The sequence below is a fragment of the Capricornis sumatraensis genome, chromosome 22 (assembly GCF_032405125.1).
Source record: "Capricornis sumatraensis isolate serow.1 chromosome 22, serow.2, whole genome shotgun sequence".
Taxonomy (NCBI): domain Eukaryota; kingdom Metazoa; phylum Chordata; class Mammalia; order Artiodactyla; family Bovidae; genus Capricornis; species Capricornis sumatraensis.
The window spans coordinates 53873952-53892201 of record NC_091090.1 but is presented as its reverse complement, the minus strand read 5'-3'; the positions used below and the strand labels follow the sequence as shown (position 1 = coordinate 53892201).

Here is an 18250-nt window from a genome sequence, read left to right as displayed (position 1 = left end):
CAGGAAACTGGGTCGGGGGGGTGGGGAGTTGGAGGGGGGGACTTGTGAACTCATAGGCCAACACCAAAGCAAGACACAGACACCATGGGGAAATATCATTACAGAACAATATTCCGTATGAATATTGATGCAAAAGCCTCAGCAAGATACTGGCAAATTGCATCCAACAAGATATCAAAAGGATTACACATCATGACCAAGAGGGCCTTAGTTCAAGGACACAATGGTGACTCAACATAAGAGAGTCTATCCCTGTCGCACATCACATGAATCGTATGAAGAGGAAAAAAAACCACACGCGATCATTTCGTGAAAACAAATAAAAGAAACCTCATTTAAAACATCGATGGTCAACTGATTTCATTCAACGGGGGACAGATACTCTCCCCCGTAGGTGATTCTGGACAACTGGATTTCCATACTCAAGGATGAAGGTCTCCCCTTACAAAAATGACTCAAAATTGATCAAAAACCTAAATATAAGAACTAAACTATAAAACTGTTAGAAGAAAACACAGGAGTAAATGTCCAGGGTCTTTGGACTTGGCAATGGGCTCTTAGATATGACCCCAAAAGTTCAAGATAAAAACGAAAAAAATAGATGAATTGGATTTCATCAAAATTGAAAAACTGTATGTGTCTAAGGACATTATCAAGAAAGAGACACCGGAAACCAAGCTTGGATTAAGGGCCACCCACGATGCACACAGGCTCAGGAGTGCTGCGTACTCACTGCTCTGAGCCGCGTACACGTGCGCCAGAGGCTGCTCCCGCCCCTACGAGGGGGCGGACTTCTTCCTGCGGTTCTCGCTGTTGTCCACTGCTGTGTGCAGCGCTGAGCAGTCAGAGAACCGCACGTCTCAGCACACCTTCGATTCTCAGCTCCTTCAGAAACAGACTCTACTGTTGCAGGGAATGTGGTTTTGGCTTATGTTCTTTTTCTTAACCTTATGAGAAATGAACAACCTCCTACGTCCCTGCACCCCCTTTCAGCCCTATCACTGGGGACACTTATCTTTAATTCAGTATCATAGTTTAAGGTGGGCTCTGGAGCCAGGGTGCTTTGCATCTTTACTAGACTCTTTGGACCTCAGTTTTCTCATCTGTGAAATGGAAACAACAATAGAAACTGCATTATGGTGCTGCCGTTGGGCCTAAGTCAGCTCATCCACATAAGGAGCGTGGCACACTGCGGGCACTCAGTAAGCGCTGGGTTAGTGCTAACGGCACAAACCCACACTGTTCTTATTTCTGGTAATTACCCAGAACTATCAAGTGCCGTTCTAGCTTGTCCTTGAATAGCAGAGAGACTCACTCAGTTCACATCCTCTCATCCAACACTTACCATGAAGTAGGAAGATAACTCATAGAACAGAATTTTGCTAAAATATACTTGAAATTCCAGTAGTACAGTCTTGAAAGTACCCTTTACTTCTAATTTTTAATCAAACTTTCACCCACCAGAGGTCACTGTGTGCCGTGAGAGCCTAATATCTGTATTCCCACAGTTGCCAAAACACTCTGATTGGTTTGGGGTACAAACAGGGAGTTATAGGTTTGCTTGGGTCCAAGTACATGCAAAAGTAATTTCAGAAAGCATGTTGAATTTGCCAGTATTTGATTGTCAACTAACTGCTGAATTGTTGTTCAGTCACTCAGTCACATCGCACTCTTTGCGACCCCATGGACTGCAGCATGCCAGACTTCCCTGGAGTTTGCTCAAACTCATGTCCATTGAGTCGATGATTTAAACTAAGTTAAAATATGAAATGCCTGCATTCTCGTTTTTAATGAGTCAATTATTCATGGCATGACTGGCCACTTAACATCAAAAACCTATTTAGTCATGGAGTTTTTTACTTGAATCTGGTCTCCAGATTACCATTTTGTTGGCACATTATCCACTTCCGATTTATTAATGAAATAGCCAGTTCATGACATGTTGCCATTAGAATTCCAGCCACAGCATTTGAGGAATCTAGCTCGATCACTCTTGACAAGCAGCAGGTCTTCCCAAAATACCACAGGAAGTGAAAGTTCTCAGAAACCAGGGGTTTTGTATAGGAATCACCATAATAGCTAATTTCCTAACAAAACTGGCCAGGTCGATGTCTTCTAGTTACATTTGAGCAAAGCCGCTGTGTTGCTTCTTGAGATTTCTTTCTTGGATGATCTTCAAAGGGAGACAAGGGACACCCTGAAAACATGAGACATCTGCTCGTCCTGAAATGTCCAAAGAAACCTGAAAAGACTCAGACAACCAGCCTGTTCCCTGAGCAAAGACAATGCCTCCAAACCATCTTCCAACTCTTTTCCTCGGGAACGCAGCAGCAAGCAAGAAGTAACTATAGGAGGGAACTAAGGAAAACTCTGGTTAATTGCTTTTAGAGAAATAGGACCCTCCCCCCAAAAGTGAAAGACAACCTACAGAATGGGAGAAAATGCTTGCAAAGTATAAATCTGATAACATCCAGAATATATACAGAACTCCTATTATCCAACCACAAATAGACGAACAACCCATTACGTAATGGACAAAGGATTTGTATAGCTGTTTCACCGAAGGCAAACGAATGGCCAGTGAGCACAAGAAGAGATTCTGAACATCATTAGTCGCCAGGAAAATGCAGAACAAAACCACAATGAGACCTTAGGAAAAACATCAGGACAGCTAAAACAATAATACCAAAAAAAAGCAACATAACAAACGTTGACGAGAAACGTAGAGAAATCGGTCGGGACGTAAAGCAGCGGACGTGGCATGTTAGTCTCTCAGCCGTGTCTGACTCTTTGCAACTTCATGGACTGTAGCCAGCCCATGGAATTCTCCAGGCAAGAAACTGGAGGGGATTGCCATATCCTACTCCAAAACAGTGGAACCACTGTGGAAACCAGTTTGGCAGTTCCTTACAAAGCAAAACAGTTACTACACAATGCTGCAATTTCACTCCTTGGTAGACACCCAGAAGATTTTTTAAAAGGGACTCAGACACTTGTGCACCAATCATTATTTCAGCATTATTCACAACAGCCAAATGACCCAAGTGTCCATCAACCTATGAAAGGTTAAAACAACATATGAAAGGATAAAATGTGGTATGTGCATAAAGTAGAATATTATTCAGCAGCAAAAAGGAGTGAAGTTCTAATGCATGTTATGATACGGATGAGCCTTGAAAACATTGTGCTCAGTGAAGAAGCCCAGAGTAAAAGGCTGCCTGTTGCATGATCCCAATTGTATGAAACATCTAGAACAGGCAAGTTCATGAAAAGCAGAAAGATTATCAGTACAGAGCCTGGGTGGAGTGGGGAGTTTGGAGTTACTGCTTAAGGATTAGTGAGTTTCTGTTTGGGGTGATGAGAATTTTTCAGAAGTAAAAATAGTGACATTGCATAGCATTTTGAATGTAATTAATGCCACTGAATATAATTAACACCTTTGTGTACTTACAATGGTTGAAACAACAGATCTTTTGTTACAGAGATTTTACCACCATAAAAAAAAAGAAAAAGATTAACTAGAGGGACTTCCCTGGTGATCAGGAGATAGGATTCCACATTCCCAATGCAGGGGCCCGGGGTTTGATCCCCGGTGGGAGAATTAGATCCCACATGCCCAGCCGAGACCCAGTGCGGCCAGGCAGAGAGGTGGATAAATATATTTACAAACACAACCTGAGTTCTCAGGAAGTTTGTTTCCCAAAAGAAGGTGGATGATTTTCGTAGAGGAAAGAAAAGCCGTTAAATAAAACCAAAAGGGACTACTTCTCTAGGAAAACGCTCAAGCTACTTCGATTAGTCTTGAGGTAACCCTCGATATTAATTTTCATCTGAAACACAAAATAAGGGGCAGCTGACTCTTGAGAGTCCCTTGGACTGCAAGGAGATCCAACCAGTCTATTCTGAAGGAGATCAGCCCTGGGATTTCTTTGGAAGGAATGATGCTAAAGCTGAAACTCCAGTACTTTGGCCACCTCATGCGAAGAGTTGACTCATTGGAAAAGACTCTGATGCTGGGAGGGATTGGGGGCAGGAGGAGAAGGGGACGACCCAGGATGAGATGGCTGGATGGCATCACGGACTCGATGGACGTGAGTCTGAGTGAACTCCTGGAGTTGGTGATGGACAGGGAGGCCTGGCGTGCTGCGATTCATGGGATCACAGAGTCAGACACGACTGAGCGACTGAACTGAACTGAGGCAAAGAAGTATGCAGCTGGCTTAACTGCCTCCCCCCGCCCCCCCACCCCGACACCCGCCGGAAGCCTAAGCCTATTTCTCTTCTGCAAGGGGTGAAGTGAACACTCCATTCACGACCCTTAGAGGTCATGCTTGCTGTCGATGCTGTATCTGCATATCTCGTTTTAATAGCACCGCCTCCTCCTTAGGCTCACAGTAGCAATGTCCTGTTTGCAGTAAACGCCAGATTAGCAGGGAATCATATTTCTCTTCGCCAGACGGGCCCCTATCCAATCCACCGCAGGCGCTTTCACCATCCTGAAGACCCAGGCGAGCGCTGGCCAGCTGACCTTGTCCAGAGGGCGACGTCCCCTCCGCACCTGCGATTCCCAAGCGCGGCCGCCAGATGGTGCTGCCTCTTCGCGGACTAGGATCAAAGCGCGGCTGGACCCAGAAGCTCCCCCGACCTGCGAGTTCTCAGAGGCGGGGTCGCACCTTGATCTCCCTTCCGGCCCAGCACTTCGACCCCACACCAGGGTCTGGACGGCTCCCGGGCTGGTTGCCTGCGGCTCCACAGTCACCGGGAGGCCCGGCTGTTTTCCTTATTGGTCCTCACAGCACCCTGGTGGCTCAGTGGTAAAGAATCTGCTGTCAAGTGGGAGATGCAGGTTCCATCCCTGGGTTGGGAAGATCCCCTGGAGGAGGAAATGGCAAACCAATCCAGTATTCTTGCCTGGGAAATCCCAGAGAAGGCTGGCAGGCTATACAGTCCATGATGCCGCAAGAGTTGAACACGGCTTTGCATAAACAACCACAACCTCATGGCACCAAAGACGTGAACAGCCCCCTCCCAAGGGACAACAGGGTCAGTCAACCCCCTTGGAAGGGTACCCCGGAGTCCCTGCATCCGCCTTTCTTAGTTGCAATCATCCCATGTGACTCAAAGCGGATTTGGGGACATCATCTCAGTCTGACAAGAAAGAGGGAAGAAAACTAAGCCAGATCTCATCTTTGAGGACATTCTGGTACATTTGGAAATGCCTCCACAGCTTTTCCCTCAGGTAAAGGTCATTCTAAAATGAAAGCGGCCCCCAGCACCTCCCAGGCTCACAAGATGAGGTGGCCTGTTTGCTGCTGGCATGAGGGCATGCCACGCATGGAGAGACCACGTCCTCACTATGAACCCAAGAGACAGCAGCCTCGGACAGACCACCCAGACGCTGCAGACGCTGCAGCTGTGTGCATCAGGAATGTTATGCTCGAAGGGGAACCAGCCTTCGCTCTCTCAGCCCGTCCTGAAGGTGAAACAGTTAGTCACCCAGTGGTGTCCAACTCTTTGCAACCCCATGGACCCTCTGTCCATGGAATTCTCCAGGTAAGCGTACTGGAGTGAGTCACCATGAACATCTCCAGAGCATCTTCCCGACGCAGGGATCAGACCTGGGTCTCCTGCATTGCAAGCAGGCTCTTTACCGTCTGAGCCACCAGGAGAGCCCCAAGGGCCATCCCGGGACACCAGAAATCAAGGCAGAGTTTGGGAGGGTCTTCGAGTGAGTCCCAATGGCAGGGGGTCTACAAATGAGGTGGTGCAGGCCAGAAAGTGCTAGAAAGAGAGAAAAGAGACAATTGGCCCAAAGTGCCCACCAGCAGCCCTCCCGCACACGTCTGCAGGCTCCAGTTCGGTGTCTCTCTGCCTTCCGGGGATCTCCTTGGCCTTGAACCTGCCTGTGCGCCCTTTACCCCCAGCCTCCCCAATAAGAACGTCAGGCCAGACCACAGAACAGCGCCACCGCCTGAACGGTCACACACGGCGCAGGCGCATTCCCATCAGCACAAGGCCCCTTAGAGTCACACCTGCCCACCAGAAACCCGGCAACCACCAACCTGCTCTCCGTTTCTAGAATCTCATCTCGAGAATGATACATAAACGCGATCGTTCAGGGGGGACCCTCAGGGATCGGCGATTTTCCTGCAGCGTATTTGCCCCAGCTGCTGAGGCCCGGATCGTTCATCCTTTTTACGGCTGAGTGTTCTGACCCTGAGTGGGCCTAGGGGCGGAGGCGGCGGGAGGGGCGGACACGGCGCACCCCCTTCCCAGAACTGCCATCCCTTCAGCTGCCTCGGAGCGGAGCCACCCGGTCCGGCTCCCAGGGGCGAGGACAGGGCAGGGGCGGGGCGAAGGGCGTGTGGGCGGGGCTTATGCCGGGGCGGGACGCCGAGCGCGAGGAGAGGTCCAGACAGGTCGGGGGCGGGGCTGCGCTCCGGACAGAGGCGGGGAGGGGCGTGGCCTCGGCGCTCGTGGGCGGGGCGTGGGCGGGGCCCCGCCGGCCGGGCCCCCGCGTCCAGGCCTGCGGAGCGCGTCCGCATTGTGCGCTCGCGACGCCTGTGAGTGCGTGGTCCGCGCGGCCGGATCGTGGCGTGGACGCTGGACGTTCTCCCAGAGGGAAGTCTCGTCCTGCCGGTCGTCCTCGGGCGTTTTGGCCGAGGTGAGTGTCCGCGCTCTCCGGGGGCCGCTTCCCGGGGCCAGGGTCTCCGCGGGCTTCCACCCCCGCGTGCCCGAGCTTCCCCCTGCACTTGCGAGGCCTGGGGGGCAGGTGTGCGCAGGCCCGTCGCTGCCCCCAGCCGCTGCCCTCGGCCTTGGACTCGGCCCGCGCTGACCTCACGCGCGGACCGCAAGGGGCCGCCTGGGGTCCGCGAGCAGGCGGCGCGGAGGCCTGGCCTGGGCTCTCGGGGTTCCGGCTCGGCCTTTGCCCCGGGTGCCAGGACCCGAAACTCAGCTTCTCCAACCTTAGTTCCCTGAGAATCTCAGCCAGAAAATCCAAGAAGTGGGACATGTATGTGGTGTGTGCTTCCTGCGCCGCTCTTTATGGTTCCAGGGGGGATGGAGGGAGCCCGGGAGAGGAGCGGTCGAGGAGGCTGGAACGAAATAGAGTGCGTAAAGGGTGTGAGCCCGTTTGGTGTGGGGTGATGTATGTAGTTTAACAGCCGCACGCTTCTGTTTCCCTGTCGGCCTGATAAGGGCGCCCTCTTCACGGAGGGAGACGGCTCTCCCTGCTGTGGCGCAACGTCAGTAGGGAAGTGCTGGACAAGAGGCCTGCTTCTTGGGCCTCAGTTTCTCATTCTGTGCAACTAGGAGAATTGGACCCCACGAGGAGTCAGAACTCCGAGGCCTCCAGCGGCCTGGTAGGTGATGTAACTAGGTACACTGGACCAGGCAGAGAGATAAGGGGATGCCTCCCCTGCTGTCAGCACTGAAATGAAAGCTTTTCTTCCTAAACTCGACTGTCTTTGGGCCCTGACCCCGGGGACCTCAGGAGAAGGTGCTCCCTGAGTCTGCAGCCCATCACTCTCCGGACATGCTCCGGGGGCTTCTGCCAGGCTCAGGATAAAGTCTTCACTCGTGCGCTTCTGACCCGCCCAGCCCTTGGACGGAATCTCCCACCACCCAGCTCTGTTGTAACCGCATGTCCACCGTGTAGGCTCTCTGAGCTCCCCAGGCCAGTCCCAGCGCTGCCTCACGCGTGCTGTTCCCCTGCCTCAGCCTGCCCACGGCTGCACGCCGAGCTGCCCACCGTGTCTCCCCACCTCCCTCAACGTTTGTTTCCTCTTCTAGGTCACTGGCATCACTGAGAGTGACCGTGCCTGCGAGCTCAGGGCCCCCTGCACCCAGGACTAACAAAACAGCACACCCTCCTCTCGGCAGGATTCAGAGAGAAGAATACCCATCTTCCTGGGACATGGCAGGTGACTGTTAGCTATGGGGGAGTTAGACTTTGTTAAATGAAAAATTTATTAGAAATTGAATACTTTGTTATTAAAACTCCAGACAACACTCGTGTATAAAAGTTGTTTATAATGTGGACTGCTACCTGGAATTATCTTGTTTTGTATTTTCTTGTTTTATCGTTCATTTCAGCCCCACCAAAATAGAATGCTTATCTTGTCTTTGCTTTGCCTCCAGCCTCTGGGATGACCCCCTGGGACATAATAGCTGCTCAATCAATAGATATTGAGTGACTGAGCCCCGGGAGTGACCGTGGTTAGAAATGCCGCATGACGCATGCATCCCATTGTGACATCTTTTTGTTCAGCACCATAGCATGAAAACCCTTGCATTTCATAACATAAAAATTCACGTTATTTTACGCGTATGTTGCACATTGAAACATTGTGACATCTTTTTGTTCAGCACCATAGCATGAAAATCCTTGCATTTCATAACTTAAAAATTCACGTTATTTTACACATATGTTGTACATTGAAAGTGAAGTTGTTCAGTTGTGTCCGATTCTTTGCAATCCCATGGACACCAGGCTCCTCCGTCCATGGGATTTTCTAGGCAAGAGTACTGGAGTGGGTTGCCTTTTCCTTCTCCAGGGAACTTCCCGACCCAGGGATCGAACCCAGGTCTCCTGAATTGTAGTCAGACGCTTTACCTTCTGAGCCACCAGGGAACTGTGGCACTGCTGACATCTGGGGCCAGAGAGTGCTCTGCCGGGGGTCCTGACCCGAGCTGTGTTCTGCAGCAGCTGTCTTCCACGTCCCAGCAGCACCTCCCTCCAGATGCCACAACCAAGACATGTCTCCAGATGTTGTGAAACACTCCCTGGGAGGTAACACTCCCTGGTTGAGAACCATCACTGTGGATGTTTCATTTGTATCCTGTTTCCTGTTAAGCCCCCAAGTTCCTTTATAACAAATGAGTCTGAGACATTAAAACTGTTAATCATTAATTTCACTCGTGCATTTCAACCTTTACACTCTGCTGAGTGCCCCAAAGCTCTTTGCTTCAAACTAACATTTATATTTTCTCCTTAAGGGCCTAAACAGAATAATATGGATCAAGAGTTTAAATATTTTAGTCTTAAGAGGTTCCCACAGAAAATTTAAACACATCCCTACAGCTGCCTTCTAGAAGGAACTGGCACGCGACCTTGGAGAATGTCCTGAAGGAGGACAGTGCGGCTCCAGCTGCTGCTGCTGCTGAGTCGCCTCAGTCGTGTCCGACCCTGTGCGACCCCATAGACGGCAGCCCCCCAGGCTCCGCCGTCCCTGGGATTCTCCAGGCAAGAACACTGGAGTGGGCTGCCATCTCCTTCCCCACTGCGTGAAAGTGAAGTCACTCAGTCGTGTCTGACTCTTTGTGACCCCGTGGGCTGCAGCCTCCTAGGCTCTTCTGTCCATGGGATTTTCCAGGCAAGAGTACTGGAGTGGGGCGCCGTTGCCTTCTCCGTGCAGCTTCAGAGACTGTTGGTGTGAATGACAGCCGCCAGGCAGTGGATGGAGCCTCTGTTGTTAGGTTTTCCACTGAAGCCGGGCTTCATGCAGGCCCTGCCTCCCCATGGGACTCAGGATCTGATTTTTTTTTTTTTTAATATATCTTATGTGTCAGTTTTCAGTGGAGAGGAAGGAAGCAGAGCTGTGTATCAGCGACTGACCTGCCAACAAGGGGTTAGCACGAAAGATGAGTCACAGTAGTTTCTTATTCTGAGCTTAGGCCACATGGCTGAAACATCTCGTAGTGGGTAACCAGAAGAGATTGGGCTTTAAAAGAATGCAGTCGTGTTATTCTTGGGGAATTGTAACTTGACTCCTGTGTTGGTAAACTCAAGCAGTGATGAACTGATACAGCCAGGTTCTGAAAATGCTCCTTGGTTTACCGCCGTCTCCCGCAAAAAGCGTTGGTCTTTCTCACTTAGCTTCAGCCGTTGTGTGTGTCCTCCTGTCAGCTTGGTCCTTGTGGAGCTTTGACAGAGGAATTATTCTTCAAGAGAAATGGTTTCTTGTCTGGATTTAGGTAAGAAAGTGCTCATCGTCTACGCACACCAAGAGCCCAGGTCTTTGAACGGGTCCCTGAAGGACGTGGCGGTGGCTGAGCTGAGCCAGCAGGGCTGCACCGTCACCGTCTCTGACCTCTATGCCATGAACTTTGAGCCCAGGGCCACAGGGAAGGATATCACTGGTGAGTCATAAATGCTCTGGGTTGTTTTTTTAAAAAACTTTCTTGGGGACTCTCCACACTGTTCCGCACGGTGGCTTCGCTGTACACTGGCCGCACGAGGGTCCGCTTTCTTCCACGTCCTCGGCAGCACTGGGTGTCTTGTCTTGCTGACAACCATTCTGACCGGCAAGAGGTGGTGTCTCGCCATGATTTTGCTTTGTGTCCCTGATGATCAGCGATGTTGGGCGTCTTTTCACATGCCTGTTGGCCATCTGTGTTTTCCTCGGAAAGAGACCTGTTCAAGTCCTCTGCCCATTTTTAAACCAGATTGTTAGGAGTCTTTTTTGCCTTCTCGGAATTTTTTTTTTGTTGTTAAAAAAAAAGTTTGTAAACAAAACTCATCATTGGAGGTGATGTACAATTCTCATGTCGAAAAGGTCTGCAGCGCACGGCTTTTCCCGCAGCCCCAGCCAGCCAGCTTCCCGGCTCCCACAGGAACCGGGGTCTCCCACCGCCTCTGCGTCTTTCTGGGGCCAGTTTGTGCCGTCTCTGGGGGCACCTAGAGCAGCTAACAGAATAACGGCTTTTCTCTCCGCTTTTTAAAAATGGGAGCACGCGTTCCTGATGCCGCTTTGCGTGGTGCTTTCCCTCTTTCTGCCGTTGTCTGGAGGTACCGAGGCTTCAGCAGTGCCCGCTCGTGCAGTTCCGGCTGCTTCTCACTTTTGCTGTGATAACAGGACCACAGCAAAAGTGGGGGCCGCGTGCTTTCCCACGCGTGCGAGTGTATCTGGAATGGAGTTGCTGGGCAGAGGGAACGTGTGTTTTGAATTTTCATAGACAATATCGAACTGCTTTCCGTGAGTGCTGTACCAGTTCACTCTCCAACCCACAGTGTTTGCAAGTGCTCGTCTCCTTGTTTTACGGAGTTTTTGATAACTGCCAGTCGACAGGTGGGAAACGGCCTCTGGTGTAGAGTTTGAAGCAGGAATTGTAAACGCATTTTTACCCAATTTATTTGTAGTTTCGGCTTTGCTGTGCTGGCTTCTGTTTACTTTTGCTTAGTTGCTAATTTAGACCTTGCGTTTTGTGCCATACAAACTCTATGCTTATTTTTTGAAGGTGCTATAGTGTTTGGCAGGTTCCCCTTTTTAAAAGTAAACACGTTCTCTACTCAGAGTTTATTCAGTGTGTGATGTGAGGTGTGGGTCCAGCTTTTCCCAAGTGCGCACTCAGCTCTCATCCCCACTTATTACGTTATCTAGCTATCTGCCTTAGAAAGCCGAGCCCCGAATCCCACGCGTCTCAGCGTCTCCGGCACTTTGTCTTCCGGTGTTGTCTTCCTGGCCCTGACTCAGGACCGCATGGCTCTCGTTATTTCGGCGCATCGTGTACCATCTCCGAGAGTCAGGGCACCTTCATTTGCTTTACTGTTTTTACAGCTACTTTGACTTTCCCATAAAGATTTTTTGAATTAGCTTCCCAGATTGTGGACTGAAAAAATAAAAAGCACAGCACGCCAGCTGTGCTGTGCTGAGTCGCTCAGTCGTGTCCAACTCTCTGTGACCCCAGGGACTGTAGCCCACCAGGCTCCTCTGTCCATGGCCTTCGCCAGGCAAGAAGACTGGAGGGGGTTGCCATGCCCTCCTCCAGGGGGTGCTCCCGACCCAGGGATCAAATCCAGGCCTCCCGAACTGTGGGCAGATTCTTTATTGGCTGAACCACCAGGAAAGACAGTTGTGATTAAGTTTTGTTCGGGATAAAGTGAGGACTGTGGCCTGGGAGACAGCCTCTCAGCTATCTCTGGAACTGCTCCAGAGAGCTGGAGGGAAGGTCAGGATGTGTGGGATTCAGGTGAGAGGGGGCATGTAGTCGTCAGGCACACATTTTGGCAGAAGGCTGCTGCTAGTCGCGAGGAGCAGGTGTCACCATTAGTGACTTTAGCGCTTTAGAGATATGAGGACTTGCGAGAATTGGGCTCATAAAATCTTCTGAAAATACCTATCTGAAGGCATGTTTTTCTAGCTTTTCCTGGAGCATAGAGCGCCTCATTCCTGATCTCCACCCTGAACTCCTTTCAGGGGGTGCTGAAGATCAGTGGCTACAGCAGCTTGTGACTTAATCCCTATAGAGCAGATGGCAAGCTCCAGCCTTTAGTTGGCAAGATTCTGAAGGTAACGGATTGTTTACAGCGGAACTCTCAGTGCCACTCCCTGCTGTTCCAGCAACAGGCGTGGTTCCTCATGTGTTCACGTTCTTTTACGATCCTCCAGGTGTATTTATGAGTTTCCTGCATGCAGATCTTGCGTAAATCTTACTGGGTTTTGTTCTCTGCATGAAGAGGACTGATCTGTGCATGTCTGTGTGCACGCGTGCATGCGGCCGCTACAACTTTCTCACTGTTTGTAGTTTTAAGCCAATTCTCTGGGTCTTTCCTGATACACAGTCGAACCATCTGCAACTAATAATTTCACCTGTGCATTCCCAGTAAATTAAATACCTTTAGGTCCCTCCTGTTTGCAATTGTGTTAACAAGACCCCAGATTTAGCATTTAGTACTGGTGGTAATGGTTGTATCCTTGCCTCTCCTTGTCTTTCTCTTTTAATAAACCAAACAGCTCTTTTCACTGAAAAGCAACAGAGCGGGGTCTGGGGAGGCAGAGAGTACTGTGTGATGGGGCCACTGGCGTTCAGGGAATCAGGTGAGACATGGGCTCTGCGGAAACAGCATTTCAAGTGTGGTGAACAGTGGGCAGAGGGTGAACTCTTAAGAGCCCCTTCACACACCCTCCTTGGCCTGCGGCCCCAGGGTCAAGCAGGCAGAACTCTTTGGTGTGGCTCATGGTAGGTCTTCCTCCAGATGTTAACAAAGCACACATTCCTGTAGAGCTCAGGAGCCCTGTAGATACAGGGACGAATGGGGATGCGCTCTGTTCTCTGGAGCTTTCAGGAGTCTCGTTAGCGACTGTTGCGTCGTGGCGCATGTTATAACTTACCAGTTCCCATGTTGACTCAGCTCTGTCTCCATCTTCTGTTTCAGTCTCTGAGTCGGTATGTCTGCATGACTGTGGATTTCCTGTCTTACTAAGAAAGTGCGTCCACACCCACACAGATAAAAATATTCCCATTTCCCCGATATTTGCAGACCTTTGCTTTGCTCTGTGCTTTTAAATTTCACCTGGAGTACATGTGGCCCACACACACGCACTATCTGTTCGCCACTCTCGGGAGCAGAGTCCGCCGTGGGCGCGCCACACCTGGGGGCGGCAGCCTGCCTGAGACACAGGCTCACCCCCTCGGGCTCTCTGCTCAGCACACAGCCTCGCGCACAGAAGGGTCCCAGCCGAGCTTCTGAGTGAAGGCAAGCCCCAGGGAGTCTGGGCCCGGGATGCTCTCGGCCGTGGCGCCCAAGGGTGGGGCCGGCTCTACACGGGCCACCCTGCAGGTCTGTGTGCTGGGGGGCCACCCTGAGCCCCCCTCTCCTCTCTGGTCGCTTGGGAATTACCTGGCGCCTCGTGTTGTTATGAAAGGTAGAAACAGCCTGTTATGATGAGGTTAGAGCCCAGCGAGGTACGAGGAGACCCTCAACCACTGGTGACTGCTGTTAACACTGGGCACCAAGACCCACCGAGGCCTCGTCTTTCCATTTAACTGCGGGGGTCCTGCCTCAGGGCCCAGCCCTGCTGCTGCCTGAGCCCACCCCCTCAACCAGGCCTGCTCCATAATTGCTGAGGCCACAGCTTTTTCAGAGCCAAATCAAGAAAACGGCTGTTTCCTGCATAAACCGTGTGCCCCCACCGCAACCCATGTGCACGCAGGGCTGAGCCCCCGTGGCCGAGCTGCAGCCCTGCAGCCGGGCCACCTGCGGCCCCCGGCCTCCCGCCCTGGCCCTCGGCAGCCCGCCGAGGCCCTCCTCTGGCCAGCGCGGCAGTCCCCTCGGCCTCACCCGCTGGAGCCCCCTCCCCTCCAGCCCTCTAGACCGCCTGTGGAACTCCTGCTCCGTCGTCAAATCCCCGGGGCGCTTTGCTCGCCTGCTGCCCACGTGGGCGAGGCCACCACGTCGGGGCTGAGGGGTTTGTGTGCCACGGGGCTGCCCTGAGCGCGCTGCCCTGTCACGCTCCATGTTAATCGTGTGGTTATTTGTCCCTCCTGGACTCTGGCTCCTCGAAGCTGAGGACCCTAGCTGTTCCTCTGTGTCCACAGTCTGACCCCAGGGCCCGCGCCCCGGTCAGGTCTCAGTGACCTTGCTGGGGGGCGTCCAGGCAGCAGTGTCGCTGCAGGGCTAGTGAGCCATGGATGTCCCCCTGAGCGGGAGCCTTTGTCCTGCTCCCCCAGGCACCCTCTCCAACCCTGACTTCTTCAACTACGGCGTGGAGACCCACAAGGCTTACGAGAAGCGGTCTCTGAGCAGCGACATCATTGAGGAGCAGAAGAAGCTTCAGGAGGCCGACCTGGTGATATTCCAGGTTGGTTTTCCCTCTCGTTGCGGTGCCGGCTGTGCGCAGACCCTCTCCCGAGACGCTGCTGGCTGCGGTGTGCGGCCCCCAGCGCGGGCTCCCTTCCCACTCTGGGGATGGATCGCTGCCTGTGCCCGTCCCTTTTCCCTGACACTGGGATTGCACGCGTTGTTGGGGCCTCTGTGGGGGCCACAGCGGTTCCAGGGAGACCTCCCTGCTGCTGTGTGGAGTCGGGCTCAGCTCCTCGGAACCTCTAGGCCCGACTCCCAGACGCCGCGTCTCACCCCAGGCGGGGAGAGGGGCAGGCTCCTTCCCACACCCTCCCCCTGGCCCCGTGGCTGGGGTCACGGTTCTGCTGCCCCAGAGCGGGCTCAGTCAGGGGCCCACAGTCACAACGTCACGGGGACCCAAAGCCACTTGCGACAGCCACCAGGATGCTGTCAGCCCTGCCTGCCCAGCCCGCCGCCACTGCCACTCCGTACACCTCAGAGCAGGGGGAGAAGCTGCCCACACGTGCAGCCCCAGGGGGAACCCGCCTGCCCAGGCCGGGGAGGAGGCGGCACCCCCGAATCTCCAGGCGGACAGACACCCCAGGGCCCCCTCCTGCTCCCCCGCAGTTCCCGCTGTACTGGTTCAGCGTGCCCGCCGTGCTGAAGGGCTGGATGGACAGGGTGCTGTGCCAGGGCTTTGCCTTCGACTTCCCCGGCTCCTACGATGACGGCTTCCTCAAGGTACGACCCCCACCCCCCAGGATGAGGGACCCTTGTCCACCAGAGAAGGAAGGGGCATCTCAGCAAGTCATCTCTGGTTTGCCTTTGTTAACCAAACTCCCACAGAGCACCATCCGTGTGCAAGGCTTACACAGGTGAAAAAGCATGGTTCCTGGGGTCACGGCCCATTCCTCCAGCAAAGGGTGCAGGGTGTCCACGTCCGGCGGCGTGCTCGGTCAGGGGTCCGGGGACGCCTGCTCCACAGCGTGGACTCGTGCCTGGCCGCGCACCTGTTCGCCTCTGAGCGCCTCGACCCACCTTGAAAGCAGGATAACCTGAGTGGATGGTGGACCCAGCCGCTGCGCAGCATGTCGTAGCTGTGGGTTTCCCGTGCGAGCAGGCGACGGTCAAGTTCCAAAAGCCTCAGAAAACAAGTGTGCACAACAAAGCGCTGAGACATGAGAGGCGTCTCAGGCCGCGAAGAGACGCCGCCCTTTGCTGACCAGCCCCGGGAGCCCGGCCCCGCTGGCCGCAGGCGCCGTGCACCCTCCCAGCCAACCCCCTGCACCCACGCCTCCGAAGCCCGCTCCCCCAGCATCAGGCCCGCCAGTGCTGTCCATCCGGCCCACTCCCTCTGGCTGTCCCTCCCCCGCCCCGTCGGATGTCGCTGTCACCTGCCGCTGGGCCGGACAGAGATGGGAGTGTGTGTCCGTTAGGGGAGGGGCAGGGGAGCTGGCCTCGGTTTCCCTCCAGTCACTATTGACGATCCTCCCTGGGGTCCACGCCCAATCCCGTGCTGTCCTCCACAGGGTAAGCTGGCCATCCTGTCCTTAACCACAGGCGGCACAGCCAGCATGTTCTCCAAGACTGGGGTCAACGGAGACTTCCGGTACTTCCTGTGGCCCCTCCAGGTATGCCCCCCAACACACACACAGCTCTCCCTGCCCCTCCCAGGTGGGAGGGGGGCCTGAAGGCCAGGCCGTGCTGACTTCCCTGGAGACAGGGTATCATAAGCTCTTAGCCTTTTGGATGTTTTACTTGGGAGCCCTGGAAAGGCTGGCTGATGGAGAAAACGCTGTGATTAGGAGAACCTTTGATGCTGTTTGGCCAGAGGCCAAGCTGAGCCCGGTTGGCCCATGTCTGCTCTCGGTAAACAGGAGCCCTGAGGTGGCTCCATGTGTCATGAGCTTCAATTCTTCCTGCTTTTAAAAATTCTTCACCTTTGTTTCAGTTTGCAAAAGTACATATGGGAACAAAGAGACTATAAAAAATAGAAATTCAGTTCTCTTAATGCCCTTGAAAACAATCACTTTCAATGATTTAATGTATTTCCTTACAGCCCATATATATTCTTTTTAAAAAACATTTATCCACGTATTTATTTGGCTGAGCCAGGTCTCCACCAGGGCATGCAGACTCCTCAGCTGTGGCGTGCTCACCCTTAGCTGCAGCACATGGGACCCAGGTGCCTGCACAGGGCTCGAACCCAGGCGCCCTGCATGGGGGCACGCAGTGCCGGCCACTGGACTGGCTGGACCAGGGAGGGCCCTGTGTTCTTACACATGCACATTTTATGCCTCAGCTTACCATATTTATTTCTTTTTTTACATGAACAGTGCACCACAAATACCGCTTCACATTTCTTGTTGTTTACACCTAATGCGTATCTTGAGCAGCCTTCCATGGTGGCACATGTAGCTGGAATAAACTCATTCAGGGCTCCCTGGTGGCTCCGTTGGTAAAGAATCCGCCTGGAATGCAGGAGACCCTAGTTTGATTCCTGGGTCGGGAAGATCCCCTGGAGAAGGAATAGGCTACCCACTCCAGTATTGCGGCCTGTATAGTCCATGGGGTCGCAGAGTCTGGCACGACTGAGCGACTTTCACGAGTTGCCATAATTTACCTAAGCAATCAAAACCGTAGAACTTAGTGTGTGACTCAGCAGCAGAGATTAGAGAGCTGTGTCGGAGCCTCCCAGCGCGCTCTGCCCCCCAGGAGCGGCCAGGTCCTGAGCAGCCTCAGGAGCGGCCAGGTCCTGAGGCTGCAGGGCAGCGCCCACATTCTCGGCTCGCCAGTGGTGGGAGGTTCTCTGAGCTCCCTGGAGGCCAGCTGCGTGCGTTCCCCGGGTGACTGAGCAGCGGGCGGCTTCTCACCGCGCTCCCCTCTTTGCACTGTAGCACGGCACGCTGCACTTCTGCGGATTTAAAGTCCTTGCCCCTCAGATCAGTTTTGGTCCTGAAATGGCATCCGAAGAAGAAAGAAAGAGAATGGTGCCCTCCTGGGCGCAGAGGCTGAAGACCGTCTGGGAGGAGGAGCCCATCCCATGCTCGCCCCCGTGGTACTTCGGGCAGTGACGGGGCCACGCCACACTGCAGGGGCCACGCCACACTGCAGGGGCCACGCCACACTGCAGGGGCCACGCCACACTGCAGGGGCCACGCGGGAGGTGTGAGACATGTAATGCCACGCAGGCGCGTGTAATAAAGGATGTCACAACAGCCAGGGTGTGACTGTGTCTCCAGGTCCTGCGGGCCGGCTCCCGTCCCCCGCCGGCTGTCGCAGGGTCTCTGGCAGGTCCTTCTCCCAGGCCTGCTTTTCGTTTCTCATGCCTTTCATTCCCCTTTATTCAGCCTTCGCAGGTCATGTTTGTAGTTTTGGCACGAAACTGGATGTTAGGTATTTGTTTTTCTGCAGCTCGACTGGACTTTCTGGAAAGTCTAGGAAACTGCCATCTGTTCACAGCCTGTGTTGCAGCGCTCTGTTCACACTTCTTGTGTCTTTTTCTTTCTCTGTCTTGAGTTAGGTTTTAACTGAGCATGACCCAGCGTATCTTTCCAATCCCTGAGGGCCGGTCACAGTGAGGGCGCCGGCCTTAGCGAGAAGGCGTCCCGTCAGCGTGCAGTCTCGGGAGCGGGCCTGGCGGAGGCCCCGGGCTGCGGGCACGTGTAGCGGGAGAGTCCCCCCGCC

General features: G+C 53.4%; 1 protein-coding gene across 3 annotated transcripts; it reads left to right on the top strand.

Moving 5' to 3' along the window:
• The first annotated feature begins 6521 nt into the window (after positions 1-6521).
• Positions 6522-17757, top strand: NQO2 (N-ribosyldihydronicotinamide:quinone dehydrogenase 2). 3 transcript variants are annotated; one of them, XM_068960773.1, is made up of 8 exons: positions 6522-6664; positions 7792-7922; positions 8556-8791; positions 9976-10140; positions 14452-14582; positions 15191-15304; positions 16093-16194; positions 17461-17757. In XM_068960773.1, exons 3-8 carry the CDS (start codon positions 8758-8760, stop codon positions 17635-17637), a joined length of 723 nt encoding a protein of 240 aa, XP_068816874.1. In that variant the 5' UTR covers positions 6522-6664; positions 7792-7922; positions 8556-8757; the 3' UTR covers positions 17638-17757. The 3 variants fall into 3 exon arrangements, with proteins under 3 accessions (XP_068816874.1, XP_068816876.1, XP_068816875.1); XM_068960775.1 differs by having other exon boundaries at positions 16124-16194; positions 17461-17712; XM_068960774.1 differs by lacking the exon at positions 8556-8791.
• The last annotated feature ends 493 nt before the right edge of the window (positions 17758-18250 follow it).

Coding starts and splice junctions, on each gene's coding strand:
- NQO2 (XM_068960773.1), top strand. CDS start 8,758: ATGTCTCCAGATGTTGTGAAACACTCCCTGGGAG. Junction 8,792..9,975: donor TGTGAAACACTCCCTGGGAG/GTAACACTCCCT, acceptor GTCTGGATTTAG/GTAAGAAAGTGCTCATCGTC. Junction 10,141..14,451: donor CACAGGGAAGGATATCACTG/GTGAGTCATAAA, acceptor CTGCTCCCCCAG/GCACCCTCTCCAACCCTGAC.